This window comes from Vanessa atalanta, chromosome 1, assembly GCF_905147765.1.
Source record: "Vanessa atalanta chromosome 1, ilVanAtal1.2, whole genome shotgun sequence".
NCBI lineage: Eukaryota > Metazoa > Arthropoda > Insecta > Lepidoptera > Nymphalidae > Vanessa > Vanessa atalanta.
The window spans coordinates 7,134,714-7,160,792 of NC_061871.1; the positions used below are offsets into that span (position 1 = coordinate 7,134,714).

The window sequence follows — 26,079 nt, forward strand, 5'->3', positions numbered from 1 at the left end:
GTGTCGTTCTCAGAACTTGAACTCAGATGTTTGTATAAGGAACCCTTTGTTGTTGTTACAACTCTTATGAGAAAGAAAGGTGTAATGAACGGGAGTTCAAGAGCTATGGTGATGAGACTGTCATGGATGTTTGCATTTGAAATATTTTTCATTTATTAATATGGAAAGGTAGTTTTACCTTTGGATATACTCATAATAGTGAAAACGTTACAATCAAATATTATATAATCTCAAATATATCTGCTAATTGTAAATACTAATTAAAAAGGTGCTACGCATATAATTAAATAAATTCAATTTTACTTTTAAAATAGACCATTAAATAAAGCAATCAGCAAGAGATTCCTCGTAAGCACATTACAATATTAGGTTTGTATATATAAATATTTGAATACATAGTATATCGGATATATCGTTTGGGGCTTAATCAAACCCCGTGATTTCAAACCTAGGTAAACATAAATAAAATTTCTAGTGTTCATTTTGTATGTCTATTAATTCATCTCGTGAATTTATACAATAATCTTCTTGAAAAGTGGGTTGAAATATACATAGATCGTAAATTTCATCCCACTTTTCAAGAAGGATAGAATCGTAGATCCACCAATTCGCAAATGTATTGGAATAAGATAATAATTTAATAGGAGTTAAGATAAAAAGTATTTGCCCAACAGTGGATTATTTACGTACTATAAATAAATATAATAATACAATGAATAAATTTTCGCCCAATTGTTTGGATAACCAAACAATTGGTTTTTACTAAATACCAAATTTTAAAAAATAATACACTTATACGTTTTTATAGGACGTACATGAATACAATAAAAAAAGTTAACAATTTAATATAATAATAATAAGTTCAACGAATCATTCGTTTCTATACCTAAGCTGTGAGTCCGTTGTGTGAACTGTTATTATAATTCCAAACTGCTTCCGCACTGCGCAGCCAGCCAGAACAATAACATACCACAGTATCGCAGTAAACCTTTTGATTTAAACAAATATTGAAGCCTAAAAAATTAAACAATAAGTAAATTTACACAACAGTATATATACAAGATCTATATCAGACTAGGACACTATAAATTTCAATTTTAATTCAAGAGTGTATTGTATATTATATCATTTGTTTTGTATACATAACATAAACAGCTACAAGAACAATATGATTTTTTCATTTACAGTTGCCAATAGCATGAACGGTAGCTGACGAGTTATGGCAATCAAGAACCACCACACAATACAATTTATTTCAACAGTGGTTGATTAAATAAAGAGAAAGCCTATTTAATCCATGTACTGGAATAAAATGGACTCAATAATAGATTGTATTGTTATTAGCTCAACGTGCCAAGTGTGTACACAATTTCAGCTAAATTGGGTTCTCGGTTAAGTGAAATTTGTTTAAAATTGAATTGCAATACTTACATTTAATGTTATATATATATATTATGTCTACCTTGATAAAGCCGTTGTATGTTGAAAGTCTTTATTTTCAACATACTACATAAATAATACATTCATAGTTAATTCTCTAGATATAACAAAACAAATATATGCAAGTACTTTGTCCAAAATGTATCCTTACTTTAGTTTTTATTAGAGTTTATAACGTGACCTAATAAAGTTCCACAGCTTCAATTTCTTTATTAGGATTAATCTTGGAAAGCACTGTACCTATATGAATACGACTAGATTTCTAATTCTGAGGAGCTTATAGCTAGTAAGTATAAATAAAAAATTAGCATATACATATTTTTAAATGCTTTCTTCTTTCAATAAAAATATTCTTGATCACATTGAGTGACGGTTTAAGTCGCATTATTCTTCGTATAAATAAACATTTGTATTACGTTCGTCATTTCGTATTAATTAAACAATAAATATTTATTTTTTGATATTGCACATACCTTTCACATGCCAGCAAGGCTTCTCAAAAGTCGTTAGCTAGAGTTCAACCAAAACAAAACAAACGTACACACCTATTATAATCATGTGCCAGACCGAAATACGGGACGATACAGTATGATTATATAGGCATTCTTAATTTAGATAATTTAAATAACTTTTTTCGTTTCATTTTATTTATAAAAACCTTTAATGCATTAAGAAATCTATAGGTATTGGACAAGTTTAATCTGGAATAGGAGTATCTTGGTATATTATACCCTTATTTTATATTTTAGGTACATTATTTGAGGTATCAAGGAACACAATTTTCTACTCATTAGGTTACAAATATTGCATTTAATATTATAGAATGTGATAGGTTTGTTCTTATCTTTAAAGATCGTTACAGATTAGGAATACCTTTGTTTCAATTTCCCCTTATCAGGATTTAGTTACAAAAAGATCTAACTACAATGGATAGCATTGTGTATTATCACGTAGTATTTAAATTTTTTCAATAGAATTTACAACATGCTAATATAACAAAAAAATTATAAATTTTTTTATACATAAAAGAATTTGTAACTCTTTCAAAGTTGACTAAATATAAACTTGTCAGCCATTTTATTGTGAAACTACAGTTAAAAAAAAGTATTGTTATTTTTTTTGAATTTTGTAATATTAAATGTGCATAAAATGTTAATTTTGTTTTATTTTAAAACATAGTCGCATCATTTGAAATATTACACCTTAAGGAACTTCAACCATCACTTACAGTATGCAATGCGTTACAACCATGGAATTTAATATGCTATGACCCCTGTGTCTTTATTTACATTAACCTACATACTCTCAAGCCAAAACCAGACGGGCTTGCAAATAGCTCTACCATCGAGTCATATTAATTTATAATCGCTAACGCTATTTGTGTCCAGCCTGTATATGATATGGTTAAACCACAGTATAACATGCCTAACTTCACACACAAGAGTCGTGCGCGTGCCCCTTCCAGACTGCGCACGCGCAGGAAACACGCGCCGCTAACCCACGAACGGTTTGCCCCATGCAGTTATGGACTTGACAAACGCCTTAAAAAGTTTGTAGAACAAGCCATCTTATATATAAATAGAATTGTGATAAAGTAGATGTCATTTATAATACTACAAAAATCAAGTCTAATACATTGATATATTCCTTAGAAGTAATAAAATTAAATTATTTGTATTTAAAGAGCGGGTATAAAAATAAATTGCAAATCTTTGACTTAATTTTAAATACTGCTTGTAATTATAATAATTATTAATTTAAAGGATTAAAATATTGTTCATAAAATTTTGAACTAAAATGTAAAGTTATGAAGATAAAGTAATGCTGTGTTCAATTATACAAATCTGAAATCGAAACTTACTGAAATCTGAATAATATTGATAGCATGAATAAAACAGGAATTTCGGTATGGAAATCTTAACGGCAGCCTTGCAGACGCCAGCTTGGGCGCCAGACGGTACGATTATATATTATACCTATGAACCTTGACAGCATTCGATATTATAATAGACTTATTATATGTCAAGCGATTGCTTCTCGTATGCAGCAATATTTAGATATATACGCACTAAAAGTTTATTGTTTATATCGTGGATTGTAATGCCATTATTTAATAAATATTATTTACTTTAGATATTTATTTTTTAAAAAGGAAAAAGCGAAAAGTATCGATAAGCTTAATATTTTATGAACGTAATATAACACCACTACTTCATAGTGTATCAGCTAAAATTTAATATACGAGTATGCGAATGCGTGCCTTAAATATGAACTGCAATGCATTTCTTCGATTGAGCTCTGATGTATGACTCATATTTAATACAGTCCTTGGTCACATTTTGATCGTAAAATAAAATTGTTCTTTTTTTAAATTGAATGTAGGTAAATATACTTCCAAATAGGCCACCTTACAGTAAGTGACCGCCATCGCCCATTGGAATTGGCACTATAAGAATTACTAACTAACTCTTATAAAAATAAACTAAGATATTAAGTCTTTTGTAATTTAGTAATAATTAAATCAACTTGGATATAATCGAACTTTTAAAATATCGCTAATGTAGAGACGATTTACGTATTATTGAAATTTGACTAAGGTCCTCTTCACTTTAACTTTATGAATGACACTAAAAAAAGATAATATCGTGTACCGAACCCTAACAAGAATGTGTTAAATACTTATACAAATTTTATTTAAAAGCAAACAGTATCAAACGTACGACAAGTGGCAAGAATTCAAAGCAGGTTTTTGTTAGCTGTTTAAAATCATTCATTCCTTTAAGCGGTTCCTCATACGATAAAAGGGTCCTAGGGATACGTTGCGCAGGTACACAGTCTTCTTATTAACAATTTTTTTTCATAGACAAAGACAAGACATTCTTGAGTACCTGTTGCTGCTCTATTTTCGCATAGATGACATGAAAAAATAAAACGGTCAGTTTTTCTAATACTAGGAAAGATTTTTATACGATACTTTTTCAAACCTTTCAACAAATCACTTAAAACTATGAAGATAATTAAAGAAGAAACTGAAATTTCGTCTCTTATGTGTATCGGAATGGTTTATTTAACAAAACTTAGTAAATATACATATTTTCCACTGATGTATGTAATTAACATTATTTCAAGATATACGAAAGCTGTTATTTGATTAAATTTAAAACAAGTTTCTTAAAGTAGTACGTGCACCAAAATAAGTTTATATCATCCAATTTGTTGGTATAAATAATCTCGTATGCGTAGAGTCTTATCATTTACTTTTAATTTGACATAACATGGCAACAATTTTCGTAATATGCTTAATCAAATTTACGCCAAAATTAGACTTTAATTCAAAGTATTATTTATCAGTTATACGTATGGGCTCTACCTATATTTACCATAACATATCGTCGTCCTTTTCCTTACTATGAGTCATAATATTTTCGTCTCGGTTCTAACGCCCTATTTACAACCGTACTGAGTATAAACAATTTCTTCAACGGTCGCGTAGCTGCGTAATTTTTAAGGTTATGCTAGTATTAATTCAGCCGTTGGTGGAGACGAACGTGCTGACGGGTGTCACTATCGCGTGCATCGGTTCCGTAGGATCGATACGCGTAAAGTTGAGTGCATCTGTGCTTCGAACGAAGTTTGAGCCGACAAATTAATACGATATTGAACATATCGGAATGACAGTGGATCCCAGAGAAAAGTTAATCGTTATATTGGATTTCATCACAGTGCTAAATATTTGTTTGGTATGTTATTATTATATTGTTATATAAACTCACTATTGGAATATTATTTAAATGAACTGTCTCAAATACCATAGTATTGTTTTCATATATTTTGTTAAACTATTAACTTAATTATAAATTTCAATTTGAATGTAACGGCTATTTTCAAATCACAATATCGTTGAGAAATATTTGTTTTAATTTAAAACAAAATTAATAAATAATGTTTATCTATTTAAATTCATACCTATTGCTAATTCATACATTATGAGTTAAAATACTAATAATAATAATATCTTAATACTTTACAACCATACATAATTCTTTTTGTATGAAATACTTTAATACATAGTGCGTTGTACATATTTGATTCATTCTCAATCAATGAAATTTAACATACTCTTCAGTCAGCTGGAAAACTGATACGTAAATGTTTTAAAAAACATGTCTAGCGAAAGTGCATAGCATTGGGGTAATTCGTCCCCTTATAACTTGGCCCCTCACAGTCGCCACACTCCGGTAGACAATTGTACCAAAATTCCGTCTGCACCTACTGTTCTCTTATTACAATAATATAAAGGATATAATCCTTTGTACTTTGGCCATGGAAGTATCAGTCAGCTCGCAGTGTATTCATCCAACACCCTCAGTTTATTACCTATACAGCATGCATATTGCGGTACCTATTGTAACACACATCAATCCATTAGACGATTAATTCATAGTATTGTTATAACACCCTTTGTTGTGCAAATGATGTCTTGCGGATTACCTAACCACTTACCTAACAAACATAATATTACAATATTTTATCTGCTATGATAAATTAGAGACAATTTGAATCTTGTGATTATGTTTATGATAATTTAATTGAGACCGATTTCGGTAGCTAATCTCGTTTAAGACGAAACAAGTGCGCAGGAGTTAGTTCATAAGTATGCGTGCAATATTTTGATTTGAAACATAGGTGCACTTTCAATTCATTCACATTTAAAATCCGATGGGAACGGAAACTAACACGACTGGCAAAGTCTCTGCCAGACTTTAAGTACTACTCGAGGTATGGAGCTGTAAGCATTGCCAGCATTCAGTACCAACATAGAAGCTCTTTCTGAGAAATAAATTTAGTAACTTTTTATTGACCCTACCCGGGTTTTGTAATCAGAATCTCAAGGTCTGTAACCACTATAATCTAGCCACTAAACCATCGAGGCTGTCGTAGATCGTAAAATATCGTTTTTAATTAAATTTAAATATGAGTCATTTTCATATCCTTGCTTATAGCTTAACATAATGTGTTCCTTATTGAAAAGAAGGCGTTAGGTCATTACCACAACACATAAACAAGATCCACCAATTATGGCAATGTGTGGGTTTGGCTATTAACAAATGTTTCTGTTATTGAGCAGATTTGAATACAACCAGAAAACGCTTTATTCAGTAGGTATATCTAATTATCTATGGCCCAATTATTTGAACATATAGCGACTATAATAAAATTATCTGTTCCGTGAATTAAAAAGACATGACATTTTGAATATATGTACACCTCTTTACAAGTAAAAAAGGTTTTATTTTTTTCGAGTTGTATTATTTATTAGTAAGTACATAAGTATGATAATCTAGTTAAAATGTTTCTAAAAGGAGCCAGACAAAAGTAATTCGTCAAAATTATTTTTCTGTTATTTTCTTGTATCGTTTATAAAGAGGCAGACTAGTGTTGCTAGGCGCAATAATTAAGTAAGCAAATTAATTGAAGCTCGACAAGAAAAAATATTTGTTAAAATAACTTAAACATCTGTTTTCAAGTAACGGCGTTACTTATAAACGTTATTTTGAGGGTGTTTAGTTAAACAACGTTTCCTCTATTTCTAGAAGAAGACACAGTTATGTTGATAACATTTTAACAAATCAGTAATATATGTATATATTTTTTTATTCCAAATGACATATAAACTTTTAGTTATATCATTTTATAGTAAACTTAATATCTTCATATTCCTACTCTATTCCAAGTTCCAACCATAAGAGGAGATAAACCAAATAAACAACGTTTGACAATCATTTGAGGCGACATCATTGGTCGAGAGCTTGATTAATCTATGATATTCACTATGGATTTGCGAAACAATAGCGTTTTGAACGTCGACGTAACTGTTATATATATATATACAATGAAAATTGATATAAGTAGTTAAGTGTAATAGTATTTTATACTAATAATATTAGTCATAAACTCTTAGTAGTGCACAATATAGCTGACTTATTAGGATATCGAATGAAATACGTAAATCTAAGGTTTGTTTATCTTTATTCCTACTTCGATTGGAATAGGCTATATATAAGTATTTTGATCATTGGATAATACGAGTATAATGACATTATTTTAATTTTTCAAATGTCAATGTCTTCAAATTATTATTCGTAAATCGCATGTTCAGTAGTCGTAATATTTGCTGAATCTCAAAGTAGTTATCCATGTGTATATCTTTCCTTACAGTTGTCATGTTTTTAACGAAATTATTATTATTTAATACAATGCTTCATCATAAGGTATAGAATTATTTAAAGGAAGTAGGTATTATAATCGTTCTATCTGCATAAAGATCATAATTATTTTATCTGTTACGAAATAAAACCATTGTACATATAATCCTTTCTAGTACTAGCTGATGACATAGATTTAATAAATATCGAAAATTTTATGTTGGGTTCAGCTTTATTCCAAATCAGCGAAGTCCTTGATCTATAACAACCAAGATAACATTTGACGTGTATCTACATTCTGCAACCTTTCACGTTATTACAAGTCACGACACTCGACACTAAAAGACTGCACTAATATCCAGCTTATAGCGATACAATTATTATTGTAAAATTAAAAGGTTATAAATGTTATAATGTTGCCATATACCAAAAAAAAACATTACTTATATAAAAATTAATAGTACGCCCGAAAATTTAAGTTCTTTTAGCTTAAAATGCGTAAGCCAATTAAAACATTGGCTAAAGTGCCGAGCATTCTGCCTAATTTTCTAATAATTAAAAAGTTATTGACTCTTGAGATATCAACTTTGGGGGCAAGTGTTTTTCGTTCCTATTTACCTTAATTAATCTCAAATTATAATACAAAAGTATGATTGATTTGTATGATTTGAAGTGCGATACGACGCGTCAATTTGTTAATGCGTCAAAAGTGCTGTCACTTTATGCAATATAACATATAATGCAATTAATTATGTTTCATCTAAACCAGCTGAATCTTCAATTTAAGGTAATTCTGCCCAATTCTAAAAAAGAAGAACACTTTTTGCATATTAAGAACCGTATCGCGAAACTCCCCACAAACTGAACATTACACTTCATTTATTTCTTCTGGGTCACGAACAATTATTTACTTATTTGATTTATTTCTTACACTAAATTTTGGTTGGCTATTTGAAAGACAAGTTTATTGTCACTGTTCTCTCAAACTTTATTTCGCAATAATTTTAATTATTTCTTAACCTTTTCATTCATTGAACATTTTCTGCACACTTATTGATTAAATCCCAAACCAAATATCGAAATTAATAACAAAAATCGACGTGGTCTTCATAAATTAAAATTTTCGTACACCGTGCTATCTTTGTCAATAGTATTTAAATTGACTTTAAACAACAGATATTGGCGTTAAAAACTGTAACACAGTGTATAAATCTATTCAACGACGAAGGCACGCCCCTCCACCCTTAATTATCGGCGTGCTTTGGTTGAGTGACGCTCGTACCTACAAGCTGCCTTGTGTGCGTGAGACTAATGTAAGAATAGAGACAACAAAAAAAAAAACAAATTAGATTATATTATTTGTTAATGCACGACGAAAAATTATTGTGGGCGCGCCTTTGACAGTGAACAGATCTATAAAAAAAACCATTTATAATAATTAAATTTTTTTTTGCTATTTACAAAGCCACAGGCGTTAGCTATCTTAACCATAATGTTATATGTTTATATTTATTGCATCTACTAACAAGAATTCAAGGCTCATGGTATGTTTGTATAATATGTTGCCATGTCTTAGTGTTGCTTATTTATAAATTCACTTTGGTTATTCATAAAGGTTATAAAGAACTGCTTAGCAAACTTAAGATTCAAGCCGACCGGTGTCGATTAATATCTTATAAATCTGTAATTCTGACTGATTCTTACATTATTGTTACTGTAACAATCCTTCACATCTCAATTTTTACATAAAAATAAACTTTAAAACAAGTTTGAAAACTTATTTTTGAATTAACTCGCAATTTTTTTTATTTTTAAATAATAACATTTTGGAAGTCTCAAAAGCAAGAGCAATGAAATATATTACGAAGGATTGATAAAATTACCAAATCAAATAAAAACTAGACTAAAGAAAAAATTAAACGTGGAAGATACCAATTAACAATATTTAATATAATTGAAATTCATTGTCTTTAGATAAAAAGATAGAATACAAGTACATTGTAATATACGAGAAAACTAATATGTTAGGTCTCCCACGTCCGATAATGAAGCCCGCATGCGGACAATGGCTTCTTTATGTATCGAGATATATAAGAGGACGGTCAACGACAGTACTGAATAGATGTAGAGTTCCTGAACCGGCACTCGACAACGCTATTCTTTGTAAAGATTTTTTGAGCCGTAGACAACACGTTGACAAGTAATTTATTTAATATTTATTCGACACATGAATGTTTAAAGATACTGGAAAAATCTGTGGGTTTCAGATCTAAAAAAATGTAGAAATACTACAATTATTCTTGGTTTATTTATTAAAATGTATCAAATATTGCATTATAAATTTTGTACATATTTAATATAGACGTACTGACATTATTTTATTTTCATATATTATATGTATGTATATGTTATAATTTATATAAAACTATAATCTATATAAAATTTATATAAAAATATAGAAAATAGTTATTAAACCTAAGCTATTATTTTTGTTTATAATTAAAATCACAATAAAATACCAACTCAGTAAGAAATAGACTGGTGTAATAATAACTAGAAAGTTAGTTCTCGATATTACTTTCCTTTGCTTTTTGATTGACAGATATTACAAAAGAAGTTTTTATATTTTAAATAAAATCATTTGTATATTGTGCTATTTGCAATAATTAAAAGGAGGTTTTTTCTTTTTACATATAAGAAACTAATTTGAATTTAATCATATTATATAATAACAACCTATGAAGTTGTATTTATATTTTAATACATTCTTATGAATGTGCTAAGTTTCGAATTATTTAGTAATTCAATCATGTTTGTACGTTGCGACAACATCCAAATAAAAATCTATTTTCAATTAAAATATATATACTATTTAAAAAACTTACTGAATAGACTGAATAGTTTATTTCTCATTAATTAAATTCTTAAACATTTATCAAGAGAAAGTACGCAAACATTATACAGATACTATCTGATTTTCTAAGGTCATTCATAAGGACTTTATAAAGCATACGAGATATGCATCTGGTGGAATGAAAGCTCTTACCATTAAATTCATTCACTCGCAAATCCCAATAGCGACATGTCAAAGTCAAAGCTTGCATACAGATGATTTCGAAATTAATATTTTAATTCTTCTTATTGGTTATTTTCCTATTTTTATTCCTTAAGGCCTCGTTGTCTTAGCGACAAGGCACATTGAACATATTACTGTTCTATATTCTGTTTATAAATTTCAATAGTCTGCTATAAAGTTCTTTGTCACTTTCCAGTAATTTTAAGACACATTCGAAATACTCACAATCTTCCTATTTTTCGTGATGCATTGTTTGTAAACGAATCAATGATGTTAGTAAAATACACGTACAATTTCGAAATAAAACGTTGTTCTATATTAATCACAACGTATATAGTTCAAACGTTGATTAAACGCACCGCATTCATAGCCGTATGCATTATACTATCTGTTCCAATGAAGACCCTTACATCATTGTCTAAATAGTTACCCAACATAGTCTATATACGCCTCAACTTTTAATTTACACACGCAATTTATTTAAAAAATACTGTATATATATTTCTCAGTATGATTTGTTTTTGTGATATTGTTTACTTTGACATACGGAATTTAAATTATTACAAAGAAAACTAAATTAAATACAGACTAATAAAAGTTCCGATATCTATTAATTTAATTTCAAATATAAATATATTTTTATTTAGTTTTATTTGAATGATAAGTAGATACTACAAAAATGTTCAAATATTGTTACACAGTGTAAGCTGGATAACTGGGATCGCAAGGGCCCTAGGATTTTTCATTACTAAAAGAGGTTTTTATTCACCCAATCTCTCAGATGAAACTTACGGTGTAAAAAAGTCAACGCTATAGCAAGAAAATGACGAAATATTGCCAGGATTTAACTTTTATCTAATGTCGTCCATGAAAGAAGAGCAGAACAAATAAATACACAAGAAATTCAAATATTTGTAATCAAACGAATCGCAACCTCTCCATACAAATATTCAAGATAATAAAGCTATAAAATGCCATGCCAATGCCAATAATATTGAGATAAATAAATGTGACTATTGAAATCTCATTTAGAAAAGTTTAATTATTCCCAGTAACTATTTCCACTACATCCAAAGTGTCGGGACCTCAGTTAAATTATCACTACTGAGTTTTATCTGGCCCTGTGGTAAGCTTTCCTAATCAGGTTACACTCGATTTTGCCACCACTGTGTTTATTACATAAAGTACTATTTTTGGTATACTATTTCGGTATCTTTAAACACAATAGCATCGTACTTTCTTATTAAAAAATAAATGTTGCTATAACTAGAACAAACGATTTCACCTGAGAAAAAATTAATAAAGGTGACTGAACAACATAATGGCAAGAACAAACCATCATTTCCCAGATACGTTGAATGAGATCTAGAGCATCGGTGATGAAAAGAAGCTATACAGCATTGCGTGTACTTTAACTGCACATTGTGGATTTATCAGTGAGATTATTGTTTATCTAGACAAATATTAAAATTTTTAAATCGATTCTGTCTTTCTGTTGCTTACTCACGGCCAAACTACTAAGATAAATTTGATGATATTTGGTAGACGCAAGCTTGAATTGCAAGGAGGGCTACTTTACCAAATAAGCGAGCGAAGCCGCATGCGACAACTAGTCTCAAATAACCCAAAGCGTATCTCTTTACATAAAAGCGTGTATTTATGGGTGAAAAAATAATAGCGATGAATCTGAGGTAGTATAAGTTAAATCTAAGAAAAATTACCTAATGTGCGATCGTTGCAAGTTTGCTGTGACAATTGTACCGTGTTCGTCCTACTTACGCTAAGGAAACATAAAACACTATGAAAGAAGGTAAAAATAATTAGTTACTATTTCTCGCTTCGTTCTAAAAGATACCAATGTATACATACATATATAATATATAATACAAATGTTGATATTCATTTAGTTTAGTTTCAATAGTATATTCAAATAAACTTTTTACTCAGACAAAACATATCACATAAGTATTACTCTTGGTTATATTTTAAGAGGTTTGTTTTTTTGTTTATTTTTTTCGTATTTGTACAAAAAATACTATTGTAATGAGTTTATATGGAACTTTCATATTATAATAGGTATAAATTTTACAGAAAACTTAATAATACTATATATATGTACATATTATATGCTTTAGTACATTGTTTGACTCGTTGATTTTTACAATATAGTGGCTTTCCTTCACTTCACTTATCTCTTGTTTGTTTGTTCGCAATTTTTTCAGTGAAACGCTTGATATTCACAAAAAAATTGATAAGGCTAACACATGTTTGTAGGAGATTATTATACCATGCCGCTACTGGGCGTGTTAGATCAACCCGAATGATAACTATAAGATTAAATACCGAATAATAAAAGCGAATTACTACTACGAATTTCATGGCCCAGTGATCTTATCAAAATTGAAAGCAAGCGTCTCTGAATTTTCATGTGCTTAATTTTTTGTTAATTATAACCCACGAGCTGCGCGGTACAGCCAAACATCATGAGCAACCCTCCAAGTACATTGCAGTGTGATGAAATAAGCGTTAAACCTCCTCCTCTCAATGGGAGTAGACCAAGCCCAGCAATGTAATATTTATAACCTGTGGCTTTAAATTTATATACAAATAAAAGTGTGAATCTTTCGAATGTGTCTACACAAACAATACTAAACTTGGGCCACATTCCACAGGCCCTGTTGTACCACTATCGCCCTCGTAGTTACGCATAAATCTCAGTTTCGTTAATAAGTGTGGGCGCTGTATAGACACGATCCCGTTACACGCAACATAAATACTTATTTATCTTTACTATTATCAAATGTCTTAATATTCAGCATTTACTTGGTATTTTAACGCCGTGGCGGTAGGTAACATAAAACGCATGACAAATATTATTGTGGTTTGTGATATACTCATTGTGTTCGTAATTGTAAGCTTAATGACTGTCATCAGCAAGATTTGTAATGACCACACTTTGTGGTTACGATTAAATAATTTTAAATAAAGTTATTTATTCGTACACGATATTGTTGTGCTTTTAACCGACTCTCGGGCATTCTCATCTTAATGTCCTCTCTGCGCAGGCTAGGATTTTCTCCATAAATGTGTGTGCAAAACACAAGTACAATATCTATTTCCGCAATCTTATATTGTGATTGGAATGGCAATTCGACACGACTGGAATAATTCAGGCATAGGGTCTAGGGATTCATTTGCTACCCGAGGCACGACAGTATTAGCCCTTCCAAATTCCATAACCAACAGCTTTGTTGGTACGCTATTGAGATTGCCGAGAGCCGAGATGGTCCAGAGGTCTAACCTCTTGACGCGTGCATCTTAACCGATGATTTCAGGTTCAAACCCAGGCAGGCACAACTGAATTTTCATGTGCTTAATTTGTGTTTATAATTCATCTCGTGCTCGGTGGTGAAGGAAAACATCGTGAGGAAACCTGCATGTGTCTAATTTCAACGAAATTCTGCCACATGTGTATTCCGCCAAACCGCATTGGAGCAGCGTGGTGGAATATGCTCCAAACCTTCTCCTCAAAGGGAGAGGAGGCCTTTAGCCCAGCAGTGGGAAAATTTACAGGCTGCTAATGCTAATAATGCTATTGAGATTATCTGAGTTTGAATCCAGAAATCGGGACCATGGGTCTTCAGCCTAGTTACTATACCAGTGAGATAGTCAACAAAAATATGTTGTCACAAAATGTGTCCAGTTTTCAAAAACTTCAATTTCCGAAGTTTTAGTTTTCATCTTTATGAAATAACAAAGTAGGTGCACTAATGATGATGATTAAAAGTTTTTAACACCTGCGAACGCCCTTCTGGGCATTGTTAATTAGCTCACAAATAACGGAAGCCCTGTTCTCTTAACTAATTCACACATTTTATTATGCGAAATGAGGTAAACGAACCTCATTTAGAGCCGATCTAAATATGGTAATATTAATTACTTTAAATCATCAATCAAGTATAAATATATTATATAAAAATTTTATAAAGACGAATTTAATGGTGTTAGAAATATTATAAGTTTTTTGACCTTACATCGTAAAATGTTGAATACTAGATGTTGGCTGAGTAGCCACAGTATAAGATATCCAATCGATGTGATCAAATACAGATGTTACAAACTCACTTACAAATTCAACACATCTGGCGCTTGTGTTGAGGTTTTTTCAAAAACTAAACTACTGCTACTTTTGTAAAACAACAATTTCTTATAAATAGATTCGTTGGGATTTGGACTTAGTATTTATTTTAATTGACATTATTGTCAGATTTGTGACAGAGCTTTCACTTTAGTAGTTTATGTCACATGTCATATTTGTCAACCCAAAAATTAAGGATCTGTACGTTTTACAAAGTAAGATGCAAGCAATATTAAAAAGACCACATTGAGTAAATAAAATTATAATCATAAAATGGAATAGAACTTAACAAGGATGTATAAAATACTAGTGATTCAAAATTAAAAATTAGTCAATTAAAACATTCATTTAAAAAGGTCAATTCTTGACAAATATTAATACCTCATATCATGTTAATTCTTCATTTAGACTAGCGGGAAATGCTAGACTTGCATAAACTGTTGGCCGGAAGAGCAGTGACCACCGGCGGCCGAATTCGGCTCACAACGGTACCGACCGGCACAAATTAACGATGCTTTCAGACCGGCTACGCTGATTCTTTCTTTAATATCATAGAAACACAATCTAATATTTAACACTATTACATTGATAGACAACAGCAATATACTTTAAACATTTGCGAAGTATATTATTTAATTATTATAAAAAAGTTTAAACAGCTCTTATATCCGACAAAATGCATAAATAACTGTTCGAAATCAAACGGCTTAAAAGATTTTTATTTAATGTCAATAAATAGAGTATAACATAATCAAAAAAAAAGAAAAGAAAATAGATTTAATCGCAATCATTTTGTGGGAAGTATAATATCATTTGTACAGAACCAATGGTAGGCATTCCTTGCCACTAGCAATAAATCTTTCCTCCCTACTAAAATTCAACCGCAGGGCCATTGGATATTAAAGATCGCCCCTGTTTAGGTCGAGCGGGAATTTAATTACACATCTGTATTTATTTCTCCCTGGTGACCACAGTCCTGTACTGAAACTAGTAATATTTTTTACGGCTGGTAACCCTTGCCATAGAATTAATATTAATCGGCGCCATTATCCTACATCCTAACGACATACTGTCCCACATTTGGTTCGTTACTGTCAATTTATTTCACTTGGGCCAATCAACCGAATTGAAATAATAATATTAAGAGCTAAATTTTAATGTTGAATATATTTTAATTTACATATACATATATCCGTTATTGTAATAGTAAATGTTACAGGTTATTTAATTATTGATAAAAATGTTGATATTTATGTTGGATTATACAAATACATATAATACCTATATGTATAAGTATTTTTAGGCTCATTTTATTAGACATCTCTCATAGACATTTCGAATATTAGAACTCATGTAAATACTTTTTTTCCGGTATTTTAAGTTTCATTAGTATGTACGACAAAAAAAAAACATGTATATTTAATATTTTTTTAAAACACAAAAATTTCTAATGCTTAAACAACTATCGCTTTAAAAGAGTAATAAAGCGTTCATTTAAAACATTCCGGACTTTATTTATTCCGAACACGCGATCCCTACCGCTCAATGCCTAGTAAGATTCTTAATTTTCATGGCCAGATGTATAATAGTTATGTATAGGATAATGAACGTGTTCAGTATGGGGAGAACGCAGCCGTTTCTCGGCCGGATATCCGTAACGCACCGGCGGCGGCGCGGAATATTTGACGCACCGTCTGTGTAGATTCTATTTTACGATTTTTTCATTTTGATTTTAAGAAAAAATAATATTCCAAGTTCTTCGTATACATAAAGACAAAGGCAACAATATTTAAGATAATCATCATTAAACCAAATGAAAACCTGTACTATAAAATTAATGGAAATTAGCTATTGTTACGCAACTACAACATATTATTTATTTGAACTAACATCGTTGTCATGCGATGGTACGTAAAGCCAAAGTTCTGACCGACTAAGATATAATGTACCCGATCTCCGGATGTTAGTTGTTTGCCCTACCTAAGCCCACGCCGAGTGGGTGTTATGGTGGTCAATCTCTATTTGGTCACTTAGCAAAGTAAACAAGAGCAGCTTATTTTAAAATTTATTACAATTACTATAAGAACTATATTAGGCTAAATACATTAAAAACGTTGTATGTTTAGTACCGCGACTGATTCGCTGAACTTAAACGTTTAAGGCATAAATTTTTAAATTACTTATGTGCTAACAATGGCTTAAAACACTTTATGTTAGTGATATTTTTTTTCCAAAAACAAAAACGGAACGTTCTTCATTCAAGTCTATTATATAGTATAGTTCATTAAACTCTTATATACAGTGTAAATCTTCATTTTACAAGATAAATCAAAAGAACAGACGTTATCATTTCATTATGTAGATTTAACCTTCAAGTAATTTTTAACCAACTTATGTAATATATAAAAGTATTAGGAAATGTTATTTAAAGGAAATTTATTTTTGTATTCATACGCCGAAGTACTTCACATTTAAAGCACATATCAAGAACTAACCTGGCAAACCACACTCGGCTAATAATAGGAACCCTTTCAACTCTTAAGTACCATTTGTTTATAATTATTCCTACAAGTGATTTACGACTGCTGTTTAGTTTAGTTTTATAATAGAATTGATTTTCATCGATACTAATAATTAAAATTAAGAAAATATAGTCTTGAAAAATTTCACACCAAATTGTATGCTTGAGATATAACTTAACAATGTCCAGTACCATTAAAATTGAGATGAGACCACCTTGGTCACTCAACCGAACCGGACACAAATTGAATCATTAAAAATTTTCAGATAAAAAATTAGAACATGATACAATGTATTTCTAATAAAATCTGGAATATATTATGATTATTAATATTTATTTACATTAATTTTTAAGTCATTTGGTGGTAGGGTTTTGTGCTAACCCATCTGGGTAGGTACCACTTATCATATATTCTGCTGATAAGACATTACCAGTGTAACTACAGGCACAGGGGATCTCAGTTTCCAAAATGGCTAAAATTTTATTCGATGTCAGTCTAAAGGCAGTGGTGACCACTTACCATTTGAACGTCAGCCTACCGATAGCATAAAAAAAACCAAATGACATGATGAGTTCAACTTATGCAGTCCTCTGGTTATATAGTTATTTCGGTTAAATATTGCAAAACAATTGGGTACTTCTATAACGTAAAATTTCGTTATCAACGCGAAGTAACATTAAGAGATAAGCGAGGTGCTTAACCTTCTTTACATGTGCCTAGACGTCTGCTTATTTGTATTTTCCGATTATATTATTTATTTATATCGCTTTGTTCGGTTTTATAAATATTTTAAGACACGTTCACTTTATATAAATAATGAAAAAGTGGCATTTGTCACTGTAATGACAATTGTAACTTGTATACTATTGTATAGTTACTATATAAAAATTAAGGATAAACCATTTTTTTATGTACTAAGCAGAATATATTTAGTAATGTTTGTACGTATACCTTTAATGATTATTACAAATAAACAACCGTCAGCTTAGCTTAAATTTATTATATCATAATTATGAAACAAATGATAAGGTAACAATAATATATTAATTATTAATATAGCTATTGATACTATTTCAGTAAACAATGGGAGCACCTGCGTGGGGGTCCCGCGGTGGCGACCGACCGCGGTTGCTGCGAATGACGCCCCTACGTCACAGTTTTGCTGCACCCGCCACACCGCCCGCGCAACCGCCTCGCACACACGACTATGCATCTGATGCCGATACCAATAAAAAAGGTACTAACAAAACTGTGTAAATAACAAAAGAATGTAAATAATTCATTAACAAAATAAAATAATATCACTAATTTCTAAAAAACTAATTTCGGCACTATAAAGTTTGGATTAGTGCATACATTACTTAGCTCGGCACACTTGTCCTAGTAGAGTGGATTTTAACTGAAATTTTTTAAACCCGGGAATTTTTTTTCGGTAATTACCGGTAAAATTTCATGTGTTTAATTTAATCAATTGGCAAATTCTGCTGGTGGTAAAGTAAAATGTCGACACTCCTCACAATGTTGAATCCTCCAGCGTATGTCGGATGATATTCTGTCACATAGTTACTCCACCAACATGCGCTGGAATGGTTGTGAGATATTTACGGATTATTAATTAATTATTATATTGTTAACTTAAAAATATAAATCCATATAAGAGTATCATAGCTTTTTCAAATTGTTGTCTATTAATTAAAAACGCCAAATTGTAATTCTAAGTTCACCAACAAAAGATTCATAGATTTAAGATTTAAGACATTAATATTTGTAAAACCACTGTTGACCTTAATTTATAATGGTCAAAACTTTTATTACGTTTAATTCTGTAGTATAATATTAAATTTGATGTCAGCGAAATTTAAAATCATATACCGGTTTTAGCACTGTTACCAAACACGTTAAATTTTAACATACAAAACAATTTTTCAGAAGAAAGCTGGAACGCAAACTTATCTCAGAGATGGAGAAAGTTAAGACGTCGATGTTCGCGATTGCGGCCCGGATCTGGTAATCGCGAACCCAGCCCTGTACGATGTTCACCGTCGCCCCCGCGACCTCCTCCACACTGCTCCCCTGCACCGCCTTCAAAGCTGTCTTTCAGACATCGTGGTAAAGTATATACCACAGCATCTCTACGTGTGACTAGTGGGGCACCAGATTTACTTCGAGCATTGGGAAAATTAGGTGGTGGATTACGAAGGCGAGCTTTATCAGCTCACGATGTTCTTGCACCACCACCGCAGCAACCTTCGACTTTTTACGTTCCTAGTCCAAGCAATGGAAGAACACCATCTTCGCCATCGCCGCCTCGACAAAGTGCCACATTAAATAGGCGATGCAGCTCTCCTAACGTTTACAGAACGAAAGATAGTCCTCGCGATCGAACACCTCTCATAAATCAAGATGATGAAAGTCGTGATGTTGTTGATTATAGTTATGGGTTAGAGCGTAAGAAAAATTCTAAGGAAATTAGAAGTAGACCATACAGTGAAAATGTTGAAGTCGAAAATATATACAGAAACGGCTATAACCGATTGACATCAGAAACTTCAGATAGGGTTTGGGAAGAGCCCTACAGACTACCTCGCGTCCATGCGCGCCAAGAACCTATACAACAACTACGTAACTCTGTAGCTGAGTTAAGAGTAAGCTCTACTCCTCGATCTGCTCGCCCACCTCCTGCGCCACCTGGCTCAACTCCAAAAACTAATAAGAAACCACCTGCACCTGAACCACGTGATACCCACACTTTCGAGGTAAAAACTTTAATTTTTTGTTTATTTTAGATATTACCATATTGTCACTTATTAAGAGATACAACTTTTTCAATAGCTTTTTAAGTGTAGTGACCAACGTTATAATAATCAAATAAAATCAAATTCCTTTATTCAATATACATATAGCATTTCACTTACTTATTGATTGTCAAATTAAACACTACCACCGGTTTGGAAAAGAAATACCCTGGACCTGAGAAGAACCGGCGAAAAACACTCTTAATAATTAATTATAAATATTTTTATATTATCAAAACCATAAATTAATTCTTTCTGATGTCATTATGTTTAATTCCAGGTACGTTTTACTAAATCAGCCGGAGGCAAAGGACTTGGCTTTAGTATTGTCGGCGGACGTGATTCTCCGCGAGGAGACATGGGTATCTTCGTCAAAACTATTTTCAATAATGGACAAGCAGCAGAATCTGGATTACTTCGTGAAGGTACGTTTCATTTACTTTTATATACCTACTACTTTAAACGTTAACCTAAACTTTCAAAGTTTACCGAATAAAATCAACTATTTGACCAACTAATATCAAACGAGTAATGTTTATAACTTAGGTCGTATTTATACCTATTTTATAAATAACTAACTACAACTCTTTGAAGGGATTAAAGTTACCTTATGTGGATATACTTTCTAAGCGAAAAGTTACTGTACATACGTTTGATCGATATACTAAAAGTTTTTTTTTGTTATAAATAAAAATTGTAGGATTATTTACGTTACAAAATACGTTTTAATTGAACTTACCTTTTAACGGTACTATAGACACTAATGTTCCCTTGCAACGGTTTAATAACAGCTGTGCGCAATAAAAAATGACTTCTATTCACCTGCGACATGCAATGCTCTTGTTTAAAGGTTACATAATTCTCGGCACTTGAAAATAGCTTAGCTTAATAAAAAATACAATTATGTAGTTGCAGACTATATTTTTTGTATAAATTAAAAATTGTAATAAAGATACTTAAAGTTTCTAAACGTTATTTAGATGCGACAATGAGTCGATCGAGAATAGTTATATATAATTATTAAAATTATTGATAAATACATTGTTACATTGTTGTAATACAAATATTTAAGATTTAAACTGTCGTCGTCTATGAAATTAATAACGAACAAATTAGAAACTATATTTATTTAAATGTTTTAATCAACATTTACATTAATTTATTTTACATTCCAATTTATATTATACTAATCATAAAAAGAATGAAATGAAACAAATGAATAATAAAGTCAAATTATTAATTCATTATAGTAAAATGAATTAAATTAATTAAAATGTGGATAATTAAAAATAAAATCAAGGACCTGTCCTCACCTAACCTAACAGCATTTCTTCGTATTGAATATTTTGGATACTGATTGAGCTAGTATAATTACAATCATGACATCTTAAACCCCGTGGTTATGGTGCATTGCTGATGTGACAAATGGTTTATCTTTATTATTAATTTAGCATCCATGGACCAAATGGACCACATATTGTCATCTGTTATATTCGCTCGTCTTCCTTAAATAAACTAATGTCAAATATTGTACATTTCAGGAGATGAAATATTGTCAGTGAATGGGCGAGGCACAGCTGGTTTGACACATAGTGAAGCAATCAGACTCTTTAAAGATGTGCGTGCTGGTCCTGTAATTCTGCGGGTAACAAGACGGGCGCCCGCGCGCTGACTGCCTTGCGCCTGTTGCGGTGATCCGCTTCAGGCGCAAACTAACGTCTCATCCTACTCCACTTTGTAAATAATTACTGTGTATTTTATATTGAAAAATAATGTGATGCCCGATGCTTAAGCAGACTTTTGATTTAAGTAAATTGTTATTTGCATTGTAAACTCAAGTATTTCTTGTAGTTAACATAAATTCTTTAACTTAGTCCAAAGATGGATACTAAAAAGTTTACATGACAACATGCAAGACCAAAAGTCTATATTATTCATAGGTTTGTAATATTATGCACTTTTTGCTTAAGAACATTATTTAAAAATAGAATGCTTTTAATTTTTATTATTGCTGTCACAAAAGCACATTTTATTATATTTAATATATACATAATTATTAAAGAAGACAAAAATTTTAGTCTGTGATAATATGATTCATGACGAAAGTTAAAATTCACTGGCTACTAACTAGCTTTTATTTATTCTATTTTTAAAATTTCTGTAAGAATGTAAAAAATTACATGTATTTTAAATTCATTTAGAATAGTTGTATGCTGATAAAATATCATGTTATTTAAAGACGGATGGAATAAGATGAAATTTAATACAAAAACAGATAAAGGCACTCAATATGTAGAAATCAATTTGTTATGTATGCTCCGATATAAGGTTTTATCGTTTCAATGTACCTTCGATTTTTTTTAAGGCAACATTTGATGTTCAAGCCGTGCGGCAAGTTTTTTATTTACTAAAGAAGTATAACGTTACTATTAACAGTTATCATCCTAAAATATATCTTACTTAATTGTAATGACTGATGAAAATAAGTTAAACAATATAAAAATATAGTTATAGATTTATTCCAACAAAACCTAACAGACAGATTAAAAGTAACAAAATGATAATATTTATTTCCTCATAAGGATCTCTCTTTCCAGTTTTATTTCTTTCAATAATTAACGTTTCAGTTTTAATTTGAGTTGGAGATTTATTTGAGTTTCCACGTATATTATTCCTTAATAAATTTCGGTTTACAGTGTAAAGAGCGTGAAATAATTAGAGGCGATGAAATGTTTTTGAAATTTATTGAGAATAACAATAAATAAGTTTTTCATCATCACAATCATCGGCATCAACTGTTTAGGCACAAACAAACCAGTGATAGAATTACAAAACTAGCGCTTAGCACACATTAGGTCTTACAACGTTGAAGTGGCTTCTTCCCTGCTGGAAAAACTCTGTTTATTTAAAAATAATGGCTATTGATTCAAATAATAGGATTGTAATTATTAGGAATGAACTAATTTTACTGGCAAGCATATATGATTATTTAAGATTAAAAAGCGAATATACGCCTATAAATAAATAACATTGTTATAGCGCCTATACATGCATCGATATTAGACTTACAAATGTATATGAATTTAAGAGAAACTAATAATATTATAACGTTCATAGACTTTTTAACTAGTTTTTTAAATAACATGCGATAAATAGAAAAATATATTTAAATGTGTGACGAATATCCGAAGCACCATTAAATAAATAGATCAATATTTTGTAAATATTTTTAATGTTATGTATATGAATTGGCAATCAAAAATGGAATTCCGAATAAATGTAAATAATTTCTTACGCTGACGCTAAAAGATTTTATATGCTATAATAATATATGGAGCGCCAAATTGTATTTTTCATACCATACACATAAAATTGTGACGTATAAAAAGTTATTCTTGGCTTCTAATTTTGAATGTACTGTGGTGTAAAACAAAAAATATAAAGTATTTTTGCATTTTTGTAAAAAATATAAGCGATTTTGTTTAATAAAATGTAAAATTAGTCAGATAGTTTCTTTTTATTATTTCAATCCGTATTCATTTTCTAATAAATAAATGACAATTCCTTTTTTAGTTATAAAGTAGCTGTTTTGTTGTGATGTTCGCTAATTGGTTATTTCCAACTATGTACCTAATAATTACTGTGGAAAGGTGGTAGGAATTCTACCATCATTTGATCGCAAATCCGTTTTTCCGAACAAAAAATGTGCCAGCCAGTATCATTAAGTAGAATCATATTGAAATATTTGTGCACCATTACTCTCAAGTTCCATTAGTTTTACCCGTAAATGGCACAGCTAAATAAATTGAAATGAATTAGTTTTAGCATTTCCTGCCGCGACTATCGTCAATAGCCTTTTTTTATTTACATTATTTCATTGTATATACACATAAGGCCTTTTTATATCTTATCTATTACAAATTTATTATAATAATTAAATTTCTGAATAACTTAAATGTTATTAATCTAAGGAGGAGAAATAAGATGCCCAATAATGTAAAAGAATATATTTTGTAAGCTTACTACAATATACGTGTTTATAAACAGCTTTAATGAATACTTAAAGTATTCATAAGTAGCAAGTAATACGAATATATTAATTAGTAATATTAATAATAACAAAAAAAAGATATATACAAACTCCTTAATCTACAAATTAGTGGTAATGGCGTTAATAGAAAACATGGCAAGTTACCAGGATAAAAAATGTAAAAATATAGTAATACATTTTAGTTAAATATGAACTTAGATTTGTGAAGTACATTAAGGTTTTTATTGAGAACTTTTATAAATTGTATTGAGAGATAATATAGCCATTTTGTTCAACTTTTTTACTTATATAAATTTAATCCAACGTTTTAATACTATTTCATGAAGACGAAATTTGTTTGTAATGTAATTTTTAAATGGCACTCGAATGAAAATTAATTTTACAATTGACACCAATACAGATACGCATAATATTATAGACTAACATACTATCCAACTTCCTTACACTTGTCGTCGAGACTAGTTACTTTTTAAAATAATAAATTATAATTTTAAGCAAATCGGAATACAGTCTTTATAGCTTATATGCCAAGCACAATATACACTACACCACCTTAATCAATGATATTGTTATTAAAATACTATGTACAATGCATCTAACCAATGCTGACTAATAAGAGCAAATAGAAGATCCGTAATACTTACAAAAATACATTCCGACAAAAATAAATTAACATCAAGATATTTTTATAAAATAATTTCGACTTTCTTTTTTTTTAAATTCATTGATTGATCATATTTTTTTTAATATTCTCCCATTTATTTAATAAATGGAGTATTGATCCTCTGTACATTATATGAACGATTTTGTATTACTTTTATGGATTTCTAAGAACTAAAGCAACTTGACCAGCTGGCAACGCTTTCAAAGCAGCCCATGCCTGGGTACGTGTAAATCCTTCCATAGATTGTCCACCAGCGGATAGTAATTCTGCACCAACAACAATGCGACCACTTTGTGCAGCAGCTCCGCCTAAAATTTATTTTAGATATAAATCAACATACTTAAAAACAGAAAATAATACATTATATCAATTTTTGAGGTCTCATATAGAATTACTCTTAACAATTAATTTACTGGAGTTTGAGAGGATTGAAAAAAATATTACCTGCAAAAAGTTTCTTAATAGTTAACGGTCGGTCTCCCTGAGGAGAATCACGACCTCCGTCTAAGCCAAAACCTAAGCCAGCGCCTCCGCCAGCTTTCTCTAATAATACAGTAACTATCGAACAGCCTATTTTGTCCTTTGTATATTTGACTTCATCAACTTGATGTCCTTTCGACTCCGCTGAAAAATAAAAAGTATTTTAAATTCAATAGCAAATATTAGTTGACAATTTTTTTAAATTTATTTCTTATAAAACATTGTTTTTTAAAAAAATAATATTTTTTTCTAAATTCATACCATGTTCAGAGCCGCATTTTGTATTTCCTCTATTTTCTTTTACTTCATTTTCTATTTCAATAACAACTTCACAGCGCTGCTCCTAAATTATTAAAAGTGATATAATAAACATAGTTTACAAATTATTATTATCAAATATTATTTATGTAATTAATTTCAATATTATAAAAAAAAAAACAAATATATAAGAAACTGATTAATTTACATTTTCATATTTAAAAATAAATAGGCGAAAATAATAATTACTTACTTTAAGAATGGAAACAGATTGTGCATGCGTTAGTCCTGACATTGAGTGGTTATTTATGCTAATCACTTTGGACCCTCTTTTTATTCCAGCTTTAGCTGCTATGCCATCGTCCAAAACGCGATGAACCTAAAAAATAAATGATGTAAAAATTATTTCAATATTTTTCATAAATACAATAATAAATCTCTAAATATAA

The 26,079-nt window shown here is 30.4% G+C and overlaps 2 protein-coding genes across 2 annotated transcripts in view; one reads left to right on the forward strand and one right to left on the reverse strand.

Annotated features, from left to right (window-relative positions):
• The first annotated feature begins 4,972 nt into the window (after positions 1–4,972).
• Positions 4,973–23,690, forward strand: LOC125068277 (serine/arginine repetitive matrix protein 1-like). Its single transcript, XM_047677380.1, has 5 exons — positions 4,973–5,180; positions 18,460–18,619; positions 19,312–20,138; positions 20,458–20,602; positions 21,719–23,690. The coding sequence occupies exons 2-5, from the start codon at positions 18,466–18,468 to the stop codon at positions 21,847–21,849; spliced, it is 1,257 nt and encodes a 418-aa protein (XP_047533336.1). The 5' UTR covers positions 4,973–5,180; positions 18,460–18,465; the 3' UTR covers positions 21,850–23,690.
• A 479-nt stretch (positions 23,691–24,169) lies between these two features.
• LOC125068269 overlaps positions 24,170–26,079 on the reverse strand; it is a 34,077-nt gene continuing 32,167 nt past the window's right edge. Inside the window, exons 5-8 of the mRNA XM_047677367.1 lie at positions 25,884–26,009; positions 25,634–25,715; positions 25,337–25,516; positions 24,170–25,200 (exon numbers count right to left, since the gene is read on the reverse strand). Of these exons, the coding sequence (XP_047533323.1) occupies positions 25,046–25,200; positions 25,337–25,516; positions 25,634–25,715; positions 25,884–26,009 (543 nt within the window). The 3' untranslated portion in view covers positions 24,170–25,045. The remainder of the gene's footprint in view (positions 25,201–25,336; positions 25,517–25,633; positions 25,716–25,883; positions 26,010–26,079) is intronic.